This window comes from Saccopteryx leptura, chromosome 3 (genome assembly GCF_036850995.1).
Source record: "Saccopteryx leptura isolate mSacLep1 chromosome 3, mSacLep1_pri_phased_curated, whole genome shotgun sequence".
In the NCBI taxonomy this organism is placed as follows: Eukaryota; Metazoa; Chordata; class Mammalia; order Chiroptera; family Emballonuridae; genus Saccopteryx; species Saccopteryx leptura.
The window spans coordinates 45,752,282-45,776,539 of record NC_089505.1 but is presented as its reverse complement, the minus strand read 5'-3'; the positions used below and the strand labels follow the sequence as shown (position 1 = coordinate 45,776,539).

Here is a 24,258-nt window from a genome sequence, read left to right as displayed (position 1 = left end):
CCTATAAAATTAAAATCCTTATTTTCTTGCATTTAATTCTTTTCCTTTTTATTAGCAGTATCTTTTTTTCTGTATTTTTCTAAAGTGAGAAGCAGGGAGGCAGAGAGACAGACTTCCACATGTTCCTGATCAGGATCCACCAGGCACGCCCACTAGGGGGCGATGCTCTGCCCATCTGGGGCATTGCTCCATTGCAACCAGAGCAATTCTAGCGCCTGAAAGCAGAGGCCATGGAGCCATCTTCAGGGCCCGGGCTAACTTTGTTCCAATAGAGCCTTGGCTGCGGCAGGGGAAGAGAGAAAAGCGAGAGAGGAGAGGGGGGTGTAGAAGCAGATGAGTGCTTCTCCTGTGTGCCCTAGCCAGGAATTGAACTTGGGACTTCCACACTCTGAGCTGATGCTCTACCACTGAGCCAACTTGCCAGGGGACAACAGTATCATTTTTGATAATGCAATGGTAATTTGTGCTCATCAGTGACAAATCGAAAGCATTGGAGACCTTTGAATCATATCTTAAATTATTAAAGCTGTTTAAATAGAGTGGATTAGGATCAGCTGTGTTAGTATATCAGTTTATGACAACTATATATGTAGTAGATTTTTATTCTTTTATTAAAAAATATTTAATCAGATTAATCCTTTTCTTATCTATACTTGAAACTAAAGATTAGGGAGGCTAAAATCTAAAACCTGATAGAGATGTGCTTGCCCCAAGAGATTAAAAAAAACAAATATCTGAATTTACCGTGGGGGATGGTTGAGGTGGGAAAATCCAGGGTACTAATTTGGGGATTAGAAGACTTGGGCTCTAATCAAAATTTTATGGCTAATTGTCTCTGAGACTGAATAAATACATTAATTTATCTCATTTATTTAATTTATCAGTGACAAAACTAGATTTTCATTTCTTGATTCTCTCATTGTTAAAATAATTTCAGTAGTTCTAAAAGATCTTTCAAACTTTATGCTCTTAACAAATGTGAACTAAAATCTTCAAAAGTTGTGAAAACTGAAAAATACTCAAAATTAAAATCCAAAGTAATAAAAATTTATCCTATGAAATTATTTACAGTTTAGAAACAGTAATTCTGCTGACATGTCTAGTTTATCCAGTTACACAATTTAAACAGTTTACCTAAATCTTCTAATTTCTCATGGTTTGCAGGATAAAGAAGAATGAAATGTTATGAATTTCTATTTGATTAGCATTGTTGTTTTTCATAATGACTTTATTTCCCTTCATTTTTCTAAATTATAGGGTGGCTTCACTCGTAAATATTCACTTAGCTCAAAAACCGGAACACTTCTTCCAGAATTCCCCAGTGCTCAACACCTTGTGTACCAAGGATGCATTTCTAAAGAAAAGGTATCAATTAAAACTACTTCTCTATTGATTTTCTGATATGTTGGTTCCTTATCTCACTTTGCTAGGAATCTCATGCCACTTGCAGGAAGCAGTCAGAAATCTGCATAATCAAACATAATTGACTGATTTGTATGAGAGACAAATGTCTACGAAAATTGATTAAACACTATCTAATGAATTATTTACCATCTCCATGATAGTACATAATCAAGAGTTGATAAAATAAACCTTACAAGACTAAACATTATTTTTTTAAACTCAGTACCAAGGAAGAAAATACTGGAGTATATCTATCATATGGAGTTTTTAAAAAAATCATAACATTTATGTTTTTGAGAAACACCATTTAATTTTTGTGAATAGTCATTAAGCACTTCTCCCGGACACTGTGTACTGGCTCTGGGGGAAGGTACCTAGATGAAGGCAAGGATATACACTAGATTAGTGGTCCCCAACCTTTTTTGGGCCACAGACTGGTTTAATGTCAGAAAATATTTTCATGGACTGGCCTTTAGGGTGGGATGGATAAATGTATCACATAACCGAGACAAGTGTCAAGAGTGAGTCTTAGACGGATGTAACAGAGGGAATCTGGTCATTTTTAAAAAATAAAACATCATTCAGACTTAAATATAAATAAAATGGAAACAATGTAAGTTATTTATTCTTTCTCTGCAGACCTGTACCAAATAGCCCACGGACTGGTACCGGTCCACTGCCTGAGGGTTGGGGACCACTGCACTAGATGATCATACACCTTCTTTTTGATTCTAAAATTCTTAGTGCTCCCACATTTGCAAATTTTTTGAAAGTTAGGGAAGAAAAAATTTTCATAGGGTTTAGTTTATAAATAATCTTCAATGAGATTTTTTAGTGCTTATGTAATAAAATGTATTGCTGAATTGTCTAATTCTGAAATTCTAGAGTCATTTTTGTATACCTACTAGCTGAATAATAACAGGATCCATTACTAAACTAGGACATAAATTCTACATTAAAAAAAACTAGAGTTTATTTTTTATTAGCATTTGAAGACAACACCTGTGATTGTGTATTGTCAGGTCATATTTCAAAGGTGCAGTGAGAGAGGATTATGATGAACTAATGTTCAGTTATATTACTTTAATAATGGGTTTTCTATAGAAACCAGAAATAAACTAACACATTGATTTAAAAAAATCAATCTATTGCTAGATAGGCAGATATGCACAGTAACTTCCAGGGTTCATTGTGATGGCACCCATACTGTCCCAGTTAAGAACAGATAGAATATTGAAGGTTATTCTCAAATGCCATTTCCAGGCAAGTTTCTGAAGAATGTCCATTTTCTACTGTTCTCTCTTATGGCACATGTACCATTTTTTTTCTTTTTACTTTATAGAGCTAATGTGTGATATCATGACTTCAGATTCGAAATACCTCCAGAAAATGTTAACATGTGGCAGTTTGTGGGAAAACCTGTGTAAATCAGTGACACTTCAGGGAGCACAGCTTTTTGGGGGAGGGTATTGTTGAGTACCTTTGTGGAGATGACTGCTTACATGCAAACATATTATCAAGATGCTTACTGTGTAAATATACCCGGTGAGTATGAGGGGCATGGAGAGAGCAACACAGGAAACAAGAGCGGGGAGGAAGATGTTCCAATAGTTTAGTTCAGTTTCTCTGCTAGCCTCCAAGGATTCCTTACATGTCAACTTGAAAGACTGGTCTGCAGATCATTTCTTACTCATGAATCGAAGTGCTGATATATCTTCTGGTTCCTAAGTTCATTATTATCTCTCTCCATCATGAGCAAGAGAAACTATACTCACTTTATTCCTTAAGAGTCCTGGGCCTCGCCTTTCACCTTCTTAGCCAGTAGCCAAGTCCCCCAGATAACTTGACCATTCCTGGAAAGAAGGAAGGATTGAGCTGACACCAAGCACCTGCTTGCTTGAGCAGAAAGGATAGAAACTGCCCGTGAGAAGTTAACTCCAGTGAGGGGTGTTAGCTGAAGCTGAGGGGCCTGACTTCTGCCTCATCATACTGTGACTCAAAGCAGTTGCCCCCCACCCCGACCCCCACTGCATGCCAACTGAATTTACTGGAGATAAAGTCAGTCTCTTGTTTCTGCTCCTGCTATCTATAATGTGATGTCTCTTCTTAGAAAATGGAGCAAAATTATGTTTCTAAAGAATACAAAGTCTAATATAATAAAAATTTACTGTTCTAAGACTATGTAATTATAAAATAAATTAAGTACCAATAAGAAGATTAAAATTTTTTGATGATTTATGTATAAAAGAATAAATTTGGTACAAATAAATGAAAATACTTGCAAAGATCAAAGCTTATTTGTATTTTAATAGGTTGCAGGTCTCAAGGGGTTAATTTTTGACATCAGTTATGAATTCTCTTCTATCTTTTATGACTCCTTTAAAACTAAAATATCATTGCCAAGGTATAGCACATGCATCAATTGCATTAATGGTGACATATCCTGATCTATGTGTCCTATAATCAGCATACCTTCTTGGAGGGAGACTGGTATTTTGGATATTATCACTATACAGTTTGAGCTAAACCCTCAAAATGGGTGCTGTCATTGGGCTGCAGGGATAAAGATTAGAGAGAAAAAAGATTAGAAAGGAAATAACCATCACTGTCACCACCTTAGATACTATGGGATACAAATAGCTAGTACCAGTCAATTTCTTAACATGTATTATGGATTACTCTAACCACTTTACTAAATATATTAATTCATTTAGTCCTCATGACAACCCTGTTAGATTTTTATTGTTGTTGTTATCTCCATTTTACAGATGAGGAAATTAAACCACAGAAATGTTAAGTAGCTTGTCTAATGTCACATAGTAAGTGACAGATTAGAACTGACATTCATATCTAGGTTGTTTATGGGCAAAACTCACACCCTTAACCTCCAATACATGGTCTTGTTTACATAAACCTCCTAACTGGTAACAGGTAAGGACATTTCTAACATAAAATAGTTTTGAATTTGAATATTGGTAAGTTGCTAGAATATTATTTACTTCAAATCTATTCTAAATTTTAGAATATGCTTAAAACTTTAAGCAATACAAATATCTGTGGTAACATGGAAATAGAGGCTTTTCATAATAGATACTCAATGTACTTAATGTCCAAACATTTTTGGGGTAAAGTCATTTGATATTTTACTAATTTTAGGTAATATTTAGTAAGTGTTACAGTGTACCAAGCACAGTTCTATATGCATCACATCTTATTTAATCTTAACACCATAAGTAATATATGATTACTACTCTACGTAAAAACAAAAAGCCTGAAGTTCAGAGACAGAAATGTGTTCAAAGTCACACGTGGTACAAAGTTCAGTGGAGTTGAGTGCTCAAGTTTAACTGACTCTAGAACTGAAATAGGAAACCACTACACCACACTGCCCAAGCATCCACTTAATAAAAGTTAAATTTGAAGAGTATGTATATTTTACCATTTTACTCTTACTTCTCCAGTCATAGTTAATTTTCTTAGTAAGCAGAAAATCACAATGTTGCTTTGGCTTATAACATCTTTATCATTGTCTTATGGTACTGTACTATAATTACACGACACTTGCCTTTCTCCCTGCACAAGGCAGAAAGCTCCTTGAAATAAGAATGTTTCCTTTAGTTTTGGTTCCTCACCATTGAGCTCAATGCCTGGAATATGACAGAAGCTTAATAAATGTGTGTTGAATAAATGAAAAAAATGAACACATGAACAACGGAAGGCAGTGCTGAAAGGGTGCTGTGGTTAAGCCTCTTCCTTGCTTACAGGTTGATACCCTCATAATGATGTACAAAACTCACTGCCAGTGCATCCTGGACAATGCAATTAATGGGAACTTCGAAGAGGTAAGACTGACAAAAAATCCTTGCTACCACACTATAAATACGTTCATGTCCTGTCCTTTATATGAGTTGAAGAAAAAAATCTTAATGTACAAAATCTTTGCTTTACAACTAGATCCAGCATTTCTTATTACATTTTTGGCAAGGGATGCCTGATCATCTTCTTCCCCTGCTTGAAAACCCTGTTATCATCGACATTTTCTGTGTTTGTGACTCAATCCTTTATAAGGTAAGATCTTTGGCTCTCTTAAACATGAACTGTGTATTTCTTTTAAGAGCATTGTATCTAAATTTTTGCAATATATTTTAAATAAATTTGTTATTTCTGGCTGTAGAAACAGGATTAATTATTTTTTTCTGGTGAGAAAGCAAGCTGTTTAATAGTGCATGTTTGATAGTGTATGCATTTTAATGTAAATTTACAAGTAAAACATTTGTTTATAACAGAATATGACAGAAGCTTAATAAATGTGTGTTGTGGCAATAATTCTAAATGTGGCATAGTGATACATGAACAGTTAATTTTTATTAGCTGTTCAAGGTGCTTTCAGATTAAATAACAATATTTTCTTTCACAAAATCAGTGTTTTGGGGAAAAGCAGAATTAAGCACTCTCATAGGATTAATAACTTGAAAATCTTGAAAATCTCTAGCTTTAATGTGTAATGTCATTTCTACTCTCAAACCAAATAAGAGTCCCCAAGTATCAAGGATCATGAAGACATCGTGGACAGAGAAGATGAGCTGATTGGTCTCGCCAAACATATAGCAAGAAGGAGAAAGACTAGTTCCCGGCCAATTTGTTCTGTAGTTAAGGAGCAACAAGGTCCAAGCGAGGGAGAAGACTATATTGAAATCTGGGTACTTTAAAGTGCGTTTGCCTACACTTACCTGTTAAATCGTCATAAGATGGAAGAAAAGCTTTCCTTTTAAAAAACAATCTGAATTAGCAAGAAAACCCAAGACAGCGCCTTGTTAAGCATTAAGCGTTAAGGAAATAAAATCCTTCCAAGTTAGTTGCAATGAAATGAAGCAGAAGCTAAATAGACTCAGTTCACAAGCCACTTTGCATCCAAGGACTGACAGGCAGGCTTGGTGCTGAGTGGGGGTACCCCTAATTTCACCCTCTGTTCTGCTCTCCCTTGTCACAGGGCAAGAAAATAGAGGAGGAAGCGCAGGGATTCTCTACCATTAGTTCAAGTTAAAGAAGGACAAGGAGAGTGAGGATTGTTTCAGTTGGGGGGCTGAATAAAAGTATCATTATCTAGAGGGAATGGATTTAGTTTGCACTGATTGTCTGCAGTATTTAAGACCTGAGAGAGCTCAGGAAAGGGGAAAAGAGTAGCTCCAAGAGTGCGCCGAAGTAAAGAACCCACACTCATGCACAAGCGTTGACCACAATCAAGATAAAGCCGTTAGGACTGTCACTCACTGCCTCTAAGAAATCCTTTAAGCATTTTCCCCTGGCTTATTTCTTTGAGTCCAACACAAAAGTCTGACTTTAAGTACCTTTAAATAAACTAAGTTTCTCTTCTTCACAGAAGAAGCACCATGAGTACTGTAAATGGAGCAGTCAGATGAGCTTCTGCCAGATTTTCATTCCCCTTTAGGGAGTGGCCTCATTTTTTAGTCCCTGAAACAGTACATTATTATTATTATAAGGCCAATCCATTAAAAATTAACATACCGAGCATAGACAGTGCTGTCTCGTTTTACTGTCTCATACACATGAAATATGTGTGTGTTTTGCTGGTTGGCTACACAGGCATATTAGTGTCTACCCACATTTTGAAATATCTTCTCCTGCAGACCTCTTGGCCCTCTTCCCCACGCTGGCCCAGTAAGTTACTTTGCCAGCCTAGAGGACCTGCACTGCTTCTATGCTATCTGGTTTCCAACCTCCTTTATTCTTCATAGTTTTGCCTTAGCTGAAATCAGTCAGCATTATCTATTGTAATTTCTTCTTTCTACTACTTTGCATTTCATCTATGTTTAAGGTTCAGTCTAGTTGTTTCTTTACAGTACTCTTTCTGTTTTTATAATTAACTCTTTGTATTTGGCAGGTTAGTGCCATCTGCTTAACTTAGTAATTACAATGTTTTTAGATCTTTCCCTCCCCCTGCCTCTTCACACACACACACACACACACACACACACACACACACACACACACCCTCATACATACATTCATTTAAGAGATAAAAGTATAACTTTCAGAAATGAGTTATCATGTTATTCTCTTGAAAGTTAGAAATAAAAGTGATCGAAAAATAATGTATCTTTCTATAGAAATATTAAGTATTTGTGTTCACTATCTTTTGCTTTGATTAAGGTTCTTACAGATGTACTCATTCCTGCAACAATGCAAGAAATGCCTGAAAGGTACGTTCAGTCAATAAAATATGATAATTTCTTAGTATAGGGCTTAACATTATACATTATATTAAAAGAATACATTAAGTAGAAATTCATTTATTTATCAAGATAATTTTTCTGTTCTTATCTCTTTTAGTTAGAAGATATGTGCCTCAATCTTTATATATATTTGAACCTCAATAAACAAAATTGGTGAAACAATCCTAAAATTCCTTTAATTTGAGAGCTTTCCAAGTGAAAAATAAGTATTTAAGTGTGTTGACCTTCAAGGCACTGAGAAAGTTTTTTAATGGAAAACTGGGTGGAGAAAGATGGATGGGGATAACTGACAGAAAATAACCACTATAATAAAAAAATAAGGAAAATTATATTATCTTTATTATGAGCTGTATTCTAAATTGGAAACTCAGGAATAGCATAATAGAATTATTGCCACCTTTTTTTTAAGACAAAGGAATATGATCTTAAATAGTTTATTGAAAAGATATCTGAAGATTTTTCACAAAGCCTTTCCAATGTGAGAACCAAAAGAACCTTGAAAAAAAAAGTCAAATTTTTCTTTGGAAATAAATTCAAATTAAATAATAAAATTTATTTTAGTATTTTTGGGGCACAAATACATGTAGAGCCGGACATAGTTGTTGCTTAATAAATACATGCTGATTGATAAACAAATTTTGTTTTTAAATTACCTTTTCATATAGATTCCTTTATTTATTTATATAATAGTTGATATTGGCCTGGTCAATAATTTTTTTAAATATCAATTTTCAATACTTAAACATCTTATTTGTTCTGTGAATTAGGTCCCCTTAACACTTCCATGTCACAGTGGAATGGCTGTGCTTACTTGGCTTCCAGCCATGTGACTAATAATAACGGCTAACATTTAATGAACACAACAGGGAATTTGAGACTGAATAAATAATTTCACTTGGCTCCCAAACTAAGCCTGAAAGAAACTATCTATATTTCTTAAGATTGCAAGTAATTCAAGTTCATTATGGAGAACAAAAAGCATGCATGATTACATTTAAAAAAATCATTCATAATCTCCCCACATTCTTAATGTCTTAGTTATTGTATTACAGACTGTTTTCTAGGAATAACTGTAAATATATACATTTTAAAAAGTGAAACCATAGTATACATGCTATGGCAGTATACTGTGCAAATCTTTTCATATCAACAAGAGAGATCAACATCTTTTTAAATAGTCAGATAGGTTTTTAGCATCTGAAAAACACTGTACGTTATTGAATCAACTTTTATCAATTAAAGCTTTTTGAACACAATTCTAAGTAGCTATTATGATCTTAAGTTCACAAATGAGAAACTCAGGAGCAGAAAGAAGTTAGTTTATTTGTTCGTTATTTTATATTTATTTAATTTATTTGCTTATTACTTATTTAGATTCAGCTAAGTAGTAAGAAGGTGATCTTACATTTTAAGCATTGTCTGTGTAACTCCAAATTGTCTACTCTTTTTGCTGTACCATGTCTCTGTCCTCAACTTAAACACCACCCAAATATATTTAAATGTTATATTGAGATATAATAGGTAGATTAAGTGATTTAAAAACTTTTTTATATGTCCTCATAGTATAAACATAACAAACATTTGCAGTTTTGAAATAAGGTCCTCTAGCTCATTTTTAAAAATTTAACCCAGTTATATTTGGATTATAAGAATATGTTACTAGAAACTACTATTAAATATCTGAAATGCTGTCATGGTTGCAATATGATGCACTCTTGAAAAGCTAAGATATACAGAATAAGTGCAAACTTACATTTCCCCAGAATGTTTTATAGAAAATGACTGAATCACCAGTTAATATTGATAATGATTATTTAGTGAACACTGCACCTGACAGGCTTTAACCTAAATACTTCCATGAATGATTTCACATAATCCTCATAATAATCTTGTGATATGGATACTGTTCTTATTCCCATTTAACAGATGAGGAAACTTGAGCTTCAGGAGGTTGAGTATATTGAGCAAGAAGATAAATGACAGACCTAGGCTGACTTCAAAAGTCATGTTCTTGGAATCATACAATAATTGCATACATCCCGTAAACTATATTTATTTAATGCATTTTGAACAATTTAGTATTTAACACATTTTTTTTTCTTTTGGTAGCTTATTAGCAGACATAAGAAATTTTGCTAAAAATTGGGAACAGTGGGTTGTTTCATCCTTGGAAAACTTGCCAGAATCTCTGACTGACAAGAAAATACCTATTGTGCGAAGATTTGTATCTTCTTTGAAACGACAAACATCTTTCTTACATCTTGCTCAGGTATGTTACAAAACCAAGAGTATTTGAGTCACCAAATCAAAAAAGAACATTTTTGTAGCAAAGACTGAGGTACTCCCAGAGATTGGAGACTAAGTACACAACAATTAAATGCATTGAGATCCTAGACCAGAGAAAGGACATTAGTTGAACAATTGATGAAATTAGAATTATTTCTATAGCTCAGTTAATAGTATTATACCAAGGTTAATTTCTTGATTTGGGTAATAAACAAAGGTTATATAAGATGATAATATTCTAGATAAGAGTATATAGAAATACAGTTAGCCCTTTATATTTATGAGTTCAACAACAGTGGATACTGAGGAAAGCTATACTCTGCACTAACTTTGCAACTGTGTTATAAATTTGAAATGACTTCACAATAAAAATAAAAACAAAATTCTGAATGCAATGTAAAAATGTAAAAATTTTATTTGCCACATGCATCCAAGTAACAAAAATTTAGTTTGAAAGAAATGAACCCAAGGGATATTTAATGTTGTGAAACCCACAAAATGAATTTATTTTAAAACTACCTTCTAATTTGGCTTTTCTGAAATAGAAAAGAAAAAAGTGATTTTTATTTATTTTTTGTGGCATATTTTTTCCTTTTTATTGACTTTATTGGGGTGACTCTTGTTAATGAAATTATATATCATATATAGTTCGCAAAAATTAGGGGATATTTCAAAATGAATATGAAATGATAAAATATCCCCTAACTTTTGTGAGCAGTATAGGTTTCAAGTGCCCAATTCCACAGCACATCATCTGTTACACTGTATGGTGTGTTCACCACCCGTCAAGTCTCCTTCCATCTCCATTTATTCTCCTTATCCTCTCCTCCACCTCCCCTCCCTAAGCCCCCAGCAACCAGTACACTGTTGTCTGTGTACATGAGTTTTTCTCTTTTTTTTATTTGGCTCAATCTCTTAAATTAGACTTATGTTTATATATTGTTAAAGTATACTCTCCTTCCCAGTAAGTGATCATTTGTTTAAGAAGGTTTCTAGCTCCTTTAAATTTTAAAAGACTAGCTTGGAATAATTTCAGATAAGAAACATAATATTATACAATCCTTTTTTTATGACCATGAATTAAAAAATTCATTTTCTAACTCCAAAATAGTTTTCAAACCTTTAACAGAGATGATCTTGAGTCTCAGTTACTGCTTTTAAATTTTAAAATAAGAAAACATTTATTTATTTATGACACTTTTCCCTGAAGAAAATATTTCTCTAGAAGCTAAAACTTTCCTTTAGCTAGACTATCAATGATAATAGTTGAGTGTTTTGTTTTTGTTTTTGTTTTTTAACTTTCTCTGTACAGATTGCCAGACCAGCTCTCTTTGACCAGCATGTTGTGAATTCTATGATATCAGATATTGAAAAGGTTGACTTGAACAGTATTGGCTCTCAGGCCCTTCTCACCATTTCGGGCAACACAGACACTGATTCTGATATCTACACTGAACGTAAGTCTTTTTGTTTGAACAGGGTTCCCCAGCTTTGGCACTGTTGACATCTTAGACTAGAAAACTCTTTCTTGGGGGGCTGTCCTGTGTATTGTAAGATGTTTAGCAGCATCCCAGGCCTCTATCTACTCACTAGATGCTAGTAGCATCTTCCTCTTGGTTGTGATAACTCACAAATGTCTCCAAACATTGCCAAATGCTCTTCCCTTGGATTACAAAAATCTTATCTGTTTGATAAACCTGGTTTATAGAAATATTTTTAATTAAAAATGTATTTTCTATTTAAAAACAGTTGTACTTACTCATTATGAAAAAACTGGAAATTTTAGAAAATATCATATTAAGAGGAAAATAAGTCATCCCTAAACTTATTGTTTAGAGATTACCACAATAGAAACAATATGGAAATAATCAATATGGTCTTCAGTTTTGTAAATTTTCTTCTAGTTTTACATTATAAGCATACACATTTCCATGTGTTTAATACTCTTGGCATCATATTGTATGTGATTCATATCAAAATGATATCTCTGTACAATACTGTTTTTCAAAACAGAATCCCTGATCAGGTTTGGACCACCTGACGGAGCTTACCAAGCCAGTAAGTGTCACTAGAAAACCAGGCTTGGTTTCCAAGGGATAACAACCCATCATTTCTGTCATCTTTTTTTTTTTCTGAAAGGACACACACAGAAAAACCCCAAAACACAGCCTTATATAGGGTAGAGCACCAACGATAAATTGCTCTCTAGGGATGGTCTAACCTCAGACCTGCTTTCTTTTGCTTAACATAAAATTATATTACCCTTCGAAACTCAGTACACCTCAAATTCTAATAAAATAGTAATCTTAAACTGGCTCTTTAAATTTTTCTTGATAAAAGATTTTTCACGTAAGTAACTCAATTTTCAGTGCAGAATTTAAACTTTGCAAAAGGTAAAGAATATTTTATAAAACAAACTCAATAAACTTAGTTCATCCTTTTACTTTCAACTAAGCCACTGCATTTAATAAAAGTGTTGGGTTCAAAATGAGTAATCAACTATATTGACAACTTACTCTTCCCTAGTATAAACATAGTTATATAACATCTAAACTTATATTTCAATATATTCCAAGATACATTATGATTAAAATTTTGAAGTGTACAGTACCAAGGATATTTTTTGTTACTGTTCTCAGGGTATGAAATGAATTTCTTTAAAACATCTAACTTAATCTACCTGTTTTCCCTCTTATTATAATATATTATTAATAATTCCCAGTTTTAGATTTTCTCCTGGGTTCAAAGTAGAGTGCAATATTCTGCTTTTTTTTTCTTTTATGCATGGTAGATGACTCTATCACAGTGTTCCAAGAACTGAAAGATCTCCTTAAGAAGAATGCCACCGTGGAGGCTTTTATTGAATGGTTGGATACTGTGGTAGAGCAGAGAGTTATTAAGGTATTTTTCAATGACAGAGTCATTACATTTTTTTTTTTGTTAATAATAAATGCAAAACTGGCTGTACTTTTTTACTGCTAAGAGAAGGGTGACAGACTTTGTGTAAAAATGTTTTGAAGAGTTTTGAAGCCCTACAATTAAGGCAACTCAAATATCAAATTAGAAATGTAGCAGATTTGAGAGCAAGGGCATAAATTCAATTCTATTTATCCTTTCTTTATGAAAAATTACAAGAGAGGCACACAGTAGTTCCTCCTTATCTGCAGTTTTACTTTTTGTAGTTTCAGTTCCCCCAGGTTAACAGCGATCTGAAAATATCAAATGGAAAATTCCAGAAATAATTCACAAGTATTAAATATTTGCATTGAGTAGCATGATGAAATCTCACACTGTCCCGCTCCATCCTGACAGCATGAGACTCTTCCCTTTGTTCAGTGCATCTATGCTGTACAGGCTCCCTGCCTATTAATCACTTAGTGGCTGGCTGGGTCATCCGGTCGACGGTTGGTATCACAGCACTTGTGTTCAAGTAACCCTTATTTTACTAACAGTGGTCCCAAAGTGCAAGGGTATTGATGCTGGCAATTCACATATGCCAAAAAGAAGCTTTAAAGTGCTTCCTCAAGTGAAAAGGTGAGTACAGTACAGTAAGATATTTTGAGGGCGGAAAATGAGAGGTACAGACAGAGAGGGAGAAAGAAAGAGAAAAACCACATTCACATGACTTATTACAGTTTATTGTTATAAATGTTTTATTTATTATTAATTTCTTACTGTGCTTAATTTATAAATTAAACATCTTCATAGGTATATATATATGTGTATATATATATATATATATATATATATATATATATATATATATATATATATATATAATATAGGGTTTGGTATTGTATCTCCCTTGGGTAAATGGGAACTATTTCCCTATCAGTCAGTGAAGTTACAGCTGAATAACATTGGTAGTGAAAAACAAACTTAGAAAATGGAAAGATTCTGGCCCTTTTCTAAATATCAAGTTCCCATAAATGCTGGCAGAAAATATGGTTTTAAGTATTTCTTTTTTTTTATTTAAAGAGCTGAATATTTTGTTTTCTATGTAGTTTCTTCAACTCTTTTAGTTACCTTCTGGTCATCCATCATGAAACAAGACAATAAGAACAAATATATCCATCACTGGTCAGTGTTAGCCATTCCATATCAAGGAAACTAGTTATAGTGTGGGGACTTTTTTTCTCCTAGAAGGAAAACAGATTATTGTTCCGGACCAGAGAAGTCAGAGTTAATCATTCACAGAAATACATAACCCTTCCTTCACACTTCACCTTCTGTTCTGTCAAAATAAAATTAAGAGATAAAATATTTTGTAAATTATTTTATTTTTTTTTGTCCAGTTCTATTAAGCAACAAAACTATACAGAATAAAGATCTATCTATCTTAAAAATGACAGCAAGGACAGATCATCTTATCTGATGAAACAAATGGCCTGCTGTACCATCTGTCCATTTGTCAGACAGTTATCTAACTCGTGGTCTTATGTAGGATGCATGTAGTAATGAGATGACAGATTTTATAGCTCCATTTTATTCTTGTACTTTTTAGACCAGCAAACAAAATGGAAGATCGTTAAAGAAGAGAGCTCAAGACTTTCTGCTGAAGTGGAGCTTTTTTGGTGCTCGAGTAATGCATAATCTCACCTTGAACAATGCATCCAGTTTTGGTATCTTATGTGCTCTATAAAACCCTTCTTAAGTGAATTACATCATTTATTCCCCAATAACATTTCTCATCAGTTTTTAAACATATGGGATTGTCACTTCTCAAACCATATCTAAATATTGATCCAGTAAAGACTAGTATTTATGAACCTGGATTTTAGAGTCAGATCACATGCAGAGTTCAATTGTGACTCTTCTCTCTGGCTTGGACTTTACCCAAGATCTCTGCTCTTTATAAAAGTGTGTGTGTGTATGGCAGGGGGTGGTGGTGGTGATGTATTTCTTTCAATGAGTGATGTATGCACTTGAGTGATATGATATATATATATGCGCACATTGCCTAGTACCCAGTAAACACTAAATAAATAACAGCTATTATCGTTACATTTCGTTTCGTTAGGGCTTGGATAAATGTTTCTTATTAACCAAACAAATAAACAATAATTGATACTGTACATTATTTTCCAAAGGCACTACTCATTATGATATGGGAAACTTTTGCATCCTTTTGGGAACCCACATAGCTGGACTTCAGGAATTAAAGAGCAGCTTAGAAGACAGTCTTTCATGTATATGAACCATTTTTCCTGCCATGTGATTGTGACTTATAAAATGAATTGAGTCAAGTTAGCCTTTGCAAAAACTATATACTTCATTTTTTCTAAAAAAGATTTTCTGGGATTCCTAGTTTATTGTTATAAAACTATGTCATGGACAATACTTCTGTATCTAGTAGTGCATGTTGAGAAATCTTCACATTATAATTAAGTTGTTTTTATTTAATTTTCAGGGGAATTAAATAAAGTCAGTGAACCTGTATTGAGGGATGGACGAAGTGTATTGAGTCTATTATTGGAACTAGCCTACATTCATTTAAGGTTTCTTAAACTATACAAAATTGAAGCCTGACTTTTTTTATAAGAAGACTTTTGTTGGGAAATCTGTTGAATAGTTAAAGAAGTTTAAGGTTTTCCAAAACAGTTTTTACCATGACAATTACTCTTTTCCTTTTATTTCAAAGCAAAGAGCATTTTGTTTCAGGCTGTAAAGACATCTTACTTGATACTTTTTCCAGACCTTGTTGGCCATTGTATAATTATTTTGTACAAAGTAAATAGAAATAGAGTAGAATAGAGCTTATTCTCCCCAGGTTAAAGCTTATCACTGTCCAATGTGTGCCCTCTTAAAGCATAAAGCATGTCTCACTTTCATCCGTATTTTCCTTTGATGTAATTAGTGGCCAAAGAGCTGGCAGGACAGTACACACAGGGAGCTGGGCAGGCGGGACACAGAAAGATTAGAGACCTAGGTTAAGCATGTTGGTCTTAGCAGGTCATTTAAAGTCCAACAAGTGTTTGTTTATTTCAGTTGCTCCTTGTAAAAGTATTGCGAGATGGTCACCAAGATAACTTGACTTCTCTCTCTCTCTCTCTCTCTTTCTCTTTCTTCCCCTTATTTCATTTCTCAATACCCTCTAACCATTCCCCATCCATAAACAAGGTTCTTTCCATTTGATCCGAATGCTTCTTGATGAATACATTCTCCTGGCCATGGAGACCCAGTTTAATAATGACAAAGAACAGGAGTTACAGAATTTGTTGGACAAGTATATGAAAAATTCAGGTAATTTAAAATGTATACCTCTTTTACATAATTCCGTGTTTAAACCTAAGTTCAAGAATTTGTAAGCACACAAGTTAAGTGGTTATGTAATAGTGTCAGAGCTTTTTCCAAATGTGTCACTGCTTACAGGGTATATTAACACTAATAGAACACTATTTTTTTCTTTTCTAGAGACTACTCTTTTTCATAGTATATTCAAAGTACTTTCCTGGAAACTCTGAAGGATACAAAAACAATGTTCTTAACTTTTGAGAATTGAGATAAAATTGAAGAGGTGACTATAATCCAAAAAATAAATTCAAGACAATGCACATAGCATACCACCTTATAAATGGTGTAGAAATAAATTCTCTAGTAATTTAGAGAAGGAAGGGAACACATCTACTTGGGATGTGATGACTTGTGTTTTGAGCACTGTTCATGATCGAGTGGATTACTTTTATTGCTGCTCAGAGTACACCTATAACCACAAGAACACAGTTAACTAAAACCAGCACCACAGCCAAGAGCAAAGAGCTACCAGATTGTTTCCCATGGAGATTACTTCCCATGAGTTTTTAGATTTCTGATACACCCTTAAAATATTTTCAGTTTCTTTTCCTTGGGCTCCTCTACTAACAATATAGAAATGATGTTAACTGTCCCATCTTAAAAAACCATTCCAGATGCAAGTAAAGCTGCCTTCACTGCTTCTCCGAGTTCATGCTTTCTGGCAAACCGAAATAAGGCGAGCTCTGTTTCCAGTGACACTGTGAAGAATGAAAGCCATATGGAAACAACCTATCTTCCTCTGTCATCCAGTCAGCCTGGAGGCTTAACCTCTGCTCTGCACCCTTTCTCTTCTGGGAATACAGACAGCCTGCCAGTCGCAGGTACGCTGAGAAACAACTGAGAAAACCAGTTAGGCTTCAATACACATCACAGGAGCCTCTTTGTTTCTTTATATTGGTAACCTCCAAGCATTCCAAAAATAAAAAAAGGGCTTACCTTAACTGACTTACACCAATGGTTTTTAAATTTTTTATTATCTTTGGCATTTTTCACTCTCAGTTTTAGCAATACCATTGTTAGCATAAGTATCACATTTTTGACACACCCTCCTAGTTGTAACAGAAGTACAAATAATTGTCTTGATTTGGTGGAAGAAAAATCATTTAGGTGTGCATAAAATACTTAAGATACTTTGAGAGTCAAAAAAATTGGCTGCTCTTTATTTTTGGCTTTTGAGAATACTTTATTTCTCCTCCATTAAGAAGTAGTTTCAGCCATTTTAATATAACCATTATAATTTGTCCCTTTGGTCTAGGGCAATCTGAATATTTAGTGGCTTAAACTAGCTACTAGATAATTCCTTAAGTCTGTTTATTGCTGTATACCTTTTTTGAAATCCTTTTATGACATGACTTTATTGATCACACAGAATTTTAAACCTGGAAACCTCTTATAGTTAGAGGGCTTAATTCCACCAATGCAAAATTGAAGGTCTAAGGAGCTGGCGACATTCATAACTCATTGCTCATCAGAGGTGTTTGCACGATGTTTTGAATTGGCTGTTTTAAAGTCATGGTCATTTTGACTTTATTGTCCTTACTTTTTATCCTAAAAATCAAACCAGTTAACATTCAGCTTGTTTTTTAATTATAGAAAAGTGAGAACAGCAGGCCCTTTTGCCCTTCCCAAGATTGAACTCTAACCATCTTCATGCCATGGAAGCATGAAGCCAATCAGACTTTCTTCCATAGTCACTAACTCCAAAAGTCTCCAGTGTTGTGAAATATTCATGCATTGTGATGTTGTTTTTTAAACTTAAATTTTTGGTGTGTCTCAGTTTTGTTTTTGTTTTTCATTTTTGAGAGTAAAAATAAACCAATTTGAAAAAAAGGTATAAAAATAAATATTTTGAATAATTTTTAAAGAAGCCCATCTATTTTAACATACTACAAGTGAATGTTCTGGTAATGTTTTTCCAGGTCAAATGGAGCTTTCCCATAGTGCTGGTCATCTGATGACACCGCCCATTTCTCCAGCCATGGCGAGTCGAGGAAGTGTCATTAACCAAGGTCCAATGGCAGGGAGACCCCCAAGTGTGGGACCCGTGCTCTCAGCCCCGGCACACAGCTCAACATACCCAGAGCCCAGTTATTCTATTCTCCCCCAAGCAAACCATGACTTTTATGGAACCAACTCTAACTATCAGACTGTGTTTAGAGCACAGCCTCATCCCCCTTCAGGACTCTATCATCATCGCCCTGAGCATGGTCGATGCATGGCTTGGAGTGAACAGCAGCTTTCTAGAGACTTCTTCAGTGGCAGCTGTGCTGGGTCTCCATATAATTCTCGGCCATCTTCCAGCTATGGACCATCTTCACACAGCCAGGATTCACACAGTGTGCAGTTTTTAAATACAGGAAACTTTAATTTTCTGAACAATGCTGGGGCTGCCAGCTGTCAAGGAGCGACGTTGCCTCCTAATTCACCAAACGGTATTAACATCTTTAAAGAATTTTTCTGACTTTTGAGTTGACAATGAGATAAATCAGACATGCTGAATAGCATATCATCCCATGTAAACCTTCTGAAAATCATGGAATCATAGCCATTTGAAGCTGATTTCTGCTGCATACAAACATATCCTTAATTCTTGTGGCTTTAGTAAAACTGCCCTTTTACATGCCACATGTGATGAAAAAAAAAATGTCAAACCATATGTTTGAGACCAACCTTAATAGCCCCAAAGAAAAATGTTCTGTCTTTTGAAAACATTTTTAGTAAATAATTATTTTCCAGAAAACTAGCAGCAGATCTTAAAGATTAGAATCGAAACTATACCCTCTGGTAGGTTGATAAAGCACTTGAAGTTAAGGAGTTAGATCTATGGGCTTCTTCAGCCCCCAAATTAGGCTCTATGTACAGGATGCTCTGACACTTCTCTCCTAAGTGTAGGCTAGTTCTTTTTTCATAAACATGAATCTATAAATGAAATTAGTACTTGACAAGTAGTATAATCTTTGTAAGAGGCTAAGACTAATTTTTTCATTCATAGGAAGATCTTGATAATTTAGATAAGGGAAATATTAGAGAGATGTAGTCATATATCTCAAAATCAATAATAGGATAACTCAGTATGTTTTTTAATAACAAAAAACAACATAGTGAACTATTCCATATATAAGTAGGAAGCCAAATCGATAGTAAATATAGTGTGAATGTAATATTTACAGTATGATATCTTTAGGCTCTACTCTATTATTTTGTCCCTTTTTTACCTTCCCAAAATATTGTTTGTTTTACATTAACAGGCCATTCTCGATATTTTCTGTTATAGGATACTATGGAAGCAACATAAACTACCCAGAGTCTCATAGACTTGGATCGATGGTGAATCAACATGTTTCTGTCATCAGCAGTGTTCGCTCACTGCCTCCCTACAGTGACATCCATGATCCTCTTAACATTTTAGATGACAGTGGTAGAAAGCAAACCAACTCGTTCTATGCGGACACATCACCTTCAGTTGCATGTCGAACTCCAGTAGTAGGTAAATTATTTTACTAGTTCTTGAAAACATCTTAAAAAGTTGTTAATCTCAGGTATGCAGTATTTCTTTGGAGGGTGACTGTTGAGGTGAACTGGGCACTCTTGTTCCTACGGTTGATTTGTCACTTTGGATCTGACATTATATTTTTTGTATCTGTAAGTAACAGTTTACCATTTTACAGCATGTATGTCACCACTGCTAAAACCTACTGCTAGATCTGTTATTCTTTCCAAAAAGAACAGCTGGCACCTATCATGTATGCAAAAATGAATACAACCTGTCAAAGGCAGTCTAAAAGACTGTAGGATTTATGAGAGCAGTAACGATATTTTTTTCTCACTCTCTTGCTCATGGGTAGACCCAATGGTAGTACCAACAGGTGTAACTTTGGACCCTATCAGTAACCTAAAACCAGTTTTTAAAAAATTGGTGATTTGTGGTGGAGATTGTTATCATTTTCTCAATTGTATGTAAAATGTGATTAGACATGTCTGTAGAAAATGTTGCTATGTTTATTGTTCTGTAACATACAGTTTAAGTAAAAATGAGCAAAACACTGTTTGCCATAAAATCCTGTAGCATCTGCTCCAACCCACGTTGCTGTACCTAAGAAAATCCTGAAACTTGAACTAGATGCATCCGCAGCATCCAGCAAAGTGTCTGCCACATAATAGGAACTCAAGAAGTCAGAGTTGCAAAAAGAAAAAAAACATATATAAATATTTAATTTCTAAAGTTACTAATGAGGTATCACAGGACAAGTATATAGCCATGTGAGTGTCAAGGTAGAGTGTTAATGTTTATATGAGATGGTTGAAACCTTCCAGTGGAATTGATTTCAGGCTAGTGTAAGTAAAGGGCATTAACACCCAACTTGAGTATAAGGGAAAATGTGATGAATTCTATCTCTCCCTGCTCAGTGTGCTTTTCTAATAATTCAGTAGGAAGTACTTCTTCCCTTCCCCCTTCCTGTAACCATCACACATGCTTCCTGAGCAAAGTCTAGTAGCTCATCTCATGCTATCTGCAGATGGTCATTGCTTCTAGGTTACTCTAATGAAGCAGAAAATTCCACTTCAGGAAGTTTCCTCACTGTGAGACTAAAATGTACCGTGTTGCTATTGTTACTATTAGTTCTGTTTACTTGAAGAGATAGTGGAAGCTTTGAGAGAACATAGCTTAGGTGTTAGATGGATTCTAAGCTTCAGTTGTCAGGGCTGGCTTACAAATAAATTGCACGCACAGTTTCAGAGTGAAAAGAAGGAATAGAGTAAGTGGATAAATAGTGCAAGGGTAGTTAGCACCTACCTTATGTCTCCTGGGTTTTAAGTCCTGGTTTTTGGCGATAGAGAAGATGATAGTTAGAGCAATAAGAAAACGAGAGGGCAACAACCACAAATGCAAGAAATGTAGTTTAGTGAGCCAATTAGTCCATTTTATTGAGACACTACTATTTGCCAAACTTGATTCTAGGTGTAACGATATGGTAGTGATCAGGCCAGAGTTCCTGTCGGTAAGAAGTTTACATATTAGTAAGGGGAGATAAAGCAGTGAATTAATGAATTGAAAAAATGATTTCAGGAACTCTGAAAATGATTAAATAGGGTAAAATGACATAGTAATGGAGAAACTGTTTCTAGTAAGGTAGTTAGAAAAGGAAACCTGAGGTGGAAACATTAGTGTTGAAAGCTGACTGATCAGGCGCAATAACGTGAAGATCTGATGGAGCTCTAGGCAGAAGAAACAGTAAGTATATAACCATTGAGATGGGGATGAGATCTGGAAGTTTGATGGGCAGAAAGAAGGCTAGAGTGTTTTTAGCATGGTGAATGAGACAATGCAGTAGAATAAATCAGAAGGCAGATAAATTCACACAGCGTGTTATGAATCAGGATGAGGAGCTGGATTTTATTCTAAGAATAATGGGAAGTCAGTGTAACATTTGAGCAGAGTGACAATCTGATGTACACTTCAGCGAGATCACTCTGGCTCTCTCTGCAGAGTGAGTGAGTGGGGAAAAGGTGAGGGTCACAAGACTAATTAGGAGGTTTCTGGGTTGGTCCAGTTAAGAGAAGATGGTGGTTTGAACTACAGTTGTGGAGGTGCAGATGGAAAGAAGAGGTATATTGAGTATATCTTTCAAAGGTAGAGTTACTTGAGCTTGAATTTAAGTTTGACATTGAGTTTTTGTTGTGAACGTATAGAGGAAACAAATTCTGGAAGAATAGCAAAGCAAAAAATGGAAAAAAAGAAAGAGGATGGCTTTGAGAAACCACACACACTCAAATTAAGACAAATACGTGTGCTAAATGCAAAAATAAACACAGACTTAAAGTGAGTGGTACTTGCAGAGAAAAAAATGTCCATTTCAATTGATGATTATATTTCTCCTTACAGCATCCAGCTTGCAAACCCCAATTCCTTCCTCCTCATCCCAGTGTATGTATGGAACCTCCCATCAGTATCCGGCTCAAGAAACCCTGGACTCCCATGGAGCCAATGGGAGAGAAATGGTGTCCTCTTTACCACCCATCAACACTGTGTTCATGGGAACAGCAGCTGGAGGCACTTAAACCAACAATGTTGGGTGGGGATTAAACTTTAAAAACTTTACTGCTAAATATTATTCACTCAGATTCTCATCAGTGAAGACAATGGAATATGCAGTGTCAGGACATTATTTTTCAAGTCACTGGGACAAAATGATGGACAACTCCATAGTGAATGGAGCTTCTTGCGGTTTGCCTTGCACACAAATTGTTTAAAATGTGATCTCATTATTAATTATGGTTTCAAATGTTATCAAGTGGGACCAGTGGAGCTTTGAAGATGCAAACCTCTCAACTATGAAGATTTAATATTTCACTTCCTAATTTATTAAAAGTCTGTGTGCTGTTTCATCTTTGGTTTTTGAAAAAGAGAAAAGTTTATTTAATGCCTTTAAAATACCTTTAATTTATTAGGATCTCAAATTTATTGTTTACTATCCCTTATTTGACAGAAAGTCAAATGTGTATGTTCTACCTCCTATGGAAATGTTTACAAGGTCAAGACTTAATTCAATTCAGCCTAGACCACAAGTTGCTTGATTTTCCAATCCTGTGCATATGTGTGATGATTTCTGTTACATAGCAGTATTCAAATTCTATGTAACTGAATGGAGATTATAACTGCTTTTCCTCTTTATTTAAAAAAGTTAAGAAGTAAAAGAAATAAAGTATGAAATATTTTAAAAGGCATGGCTGCTCTCAGGGCTGGGACTGTTTCTGAAGAATGCTGGGCAAAGCTCCTTTAGATATCAAGTTAAAGAGAAAAGCTGGTTGGTCCAAATACCATACTCAAGAACACTTACTGCATATAAAGGTAAAGAAATTGTGACTTGGAGAGAGTTTGGCTTGTACACATTTGGAAGCAGTCTTTGAGTACTTTGCTTGTATATTGAGATTGAATGCGTGTTTGGGATCATCTGGAAGCAAAGATAAATTCAGAAGAGAAGGATTCATTACATAAATTAATACAATTTGATATACTACCTGCCCAGCTCTGCTTCTTTTTCACACATCTTAGCAGAAATTGCTATTGTAAGACTCATGGTCTATAGTGGGAAACTTCAATTAACTTTACAAGCTTCTCCTATAGTCTTACAACTGACCTCATATTATTTGTATTACATTTAGTTACAGTATAAGCCCTGGGTACATTATGAAAGCATCTGTACGCCCCAAATACCCATTATATATCATAATATAATTTGGTAAAGACAAACTGAAGGATTGTTTTCAGAAAGCAATAAATTATATATGGACTTAGAGTGCTATTAACCATTTGCTCAATAGTGTGCTCAGTCCTATGTAGCTTATAAACTGAGTAGTAAAATTTTACAGCAGTAACAAATCATGACAAGAGCAAGCTAAAAGTTCTATTCTTTGCCAAAATAACATTGTAAGGGTACAAAGGAGAGTGAAATTAACAAGGACTTGCATTGAAATTGAAAACAAAATGGCTTGAAGAAGTGTTTGGACCTAAGTCTTGAAAATTAAATACAAATTTCCATTATATAGTAAATAACTATATATTCAGCATCTATTTTGTGTCAGACACATTGGAAAATACAAAGATGAAAATGAAAATACATGGTTAAAAAGGCATGGTTAATACTATTAGTTTTTTTTGTGTTTTTTTTTTTGTATTTTTCCGAAGTTGGAAACGGGGAGGCAGTCAGACAGACTCCCGCATGCACCTGACCAGGATCCACCCGGCATGCCCACCAGGGGGTGATGCTCTGCCCATCTGGGGTGTCGCTCTGCCGCAATCAGAGCCATTCTAGCACCTGAGGCAGAGGCCACAGAGCCATCCTCAGCGCCCGGGCAAACTTTGCCCCAATGGAGCCTTGGCTGCAGGAGGGGAAGAGAGAGACAGAGAGGAAGGAGAGGGAAAAGGGTGGAGAAGCAGATGGGCGCTTCTCCTGTGTGCCCTGGCCGGGAATTGAACCTGGAACTCCTGCATGCCAGGCCGATGCTCTACCACTGAGCC

General features: G+C 34.9%; 1 protein-coding gene across 1 annotated transcript in view; it reads left to right on the top strand.

Moving 5' to 3' along the window:
* The window catches only part of RFX6 (regulatory factor X6), a 62,863-nt gene extending 40,565 nt beyond the window's left edge, over positions 1 to 22,298 (top strand). Inside the window, exons 7-19 of the mRNA XM_066371798.1 lie at positions 1,258 to 1,365; positions 5,169 to 5,246; positions 5,359 to 5,472; positions 7,576 to 7,625; positions 9,768 to 9,927; positions 11,257 to 11,401; positions 12,736 to 12,845; positions 14,449 to 14,566; positions 16,065 to 16,187; positions 16,853 to 17,059; positions 18,158 to 18,670; positions 19,513 to 19,725; positions 22,123 to 22,298. Coding sequence (XP_066227895.1) covers positions 1,258 to 1,365; positions 5,169 to 5,246; positions 5,359 to 5,472; positions 7,576 to 7,625; positions 9,768 to 9,927; positions 11,257 to 11,401; positions 12,736 to 12,845; positions 14,449 to 14,566; positions 16,065 to 16,187; positions 16,853 to 17,059; positions 18,158 to 18,670; positions 19,513 to 19,725; positions 22,123 to 22,298 — 2,115 coding nt within the window. The remainder of the gene's footprint in view (positions 1 to 1,257; positions 1,366 to 5,168; positions 5,247 to 5,358; positions 5,473 to 7,575; positions 7,626 to 9,767; positions 9,928 to 11,256; positions 11,402 to 12,735; positions 12,846 to 14,448; positions 14,567 to 16,064; positions 16,188 to 16,852; positions 17,060 to 18,157; positions 18,671 to 19,512; positions 19,726 to 22,122) is intronic.
* Positions 22,299 to 24,258: the final 1,960 nt, after the last annotated feature.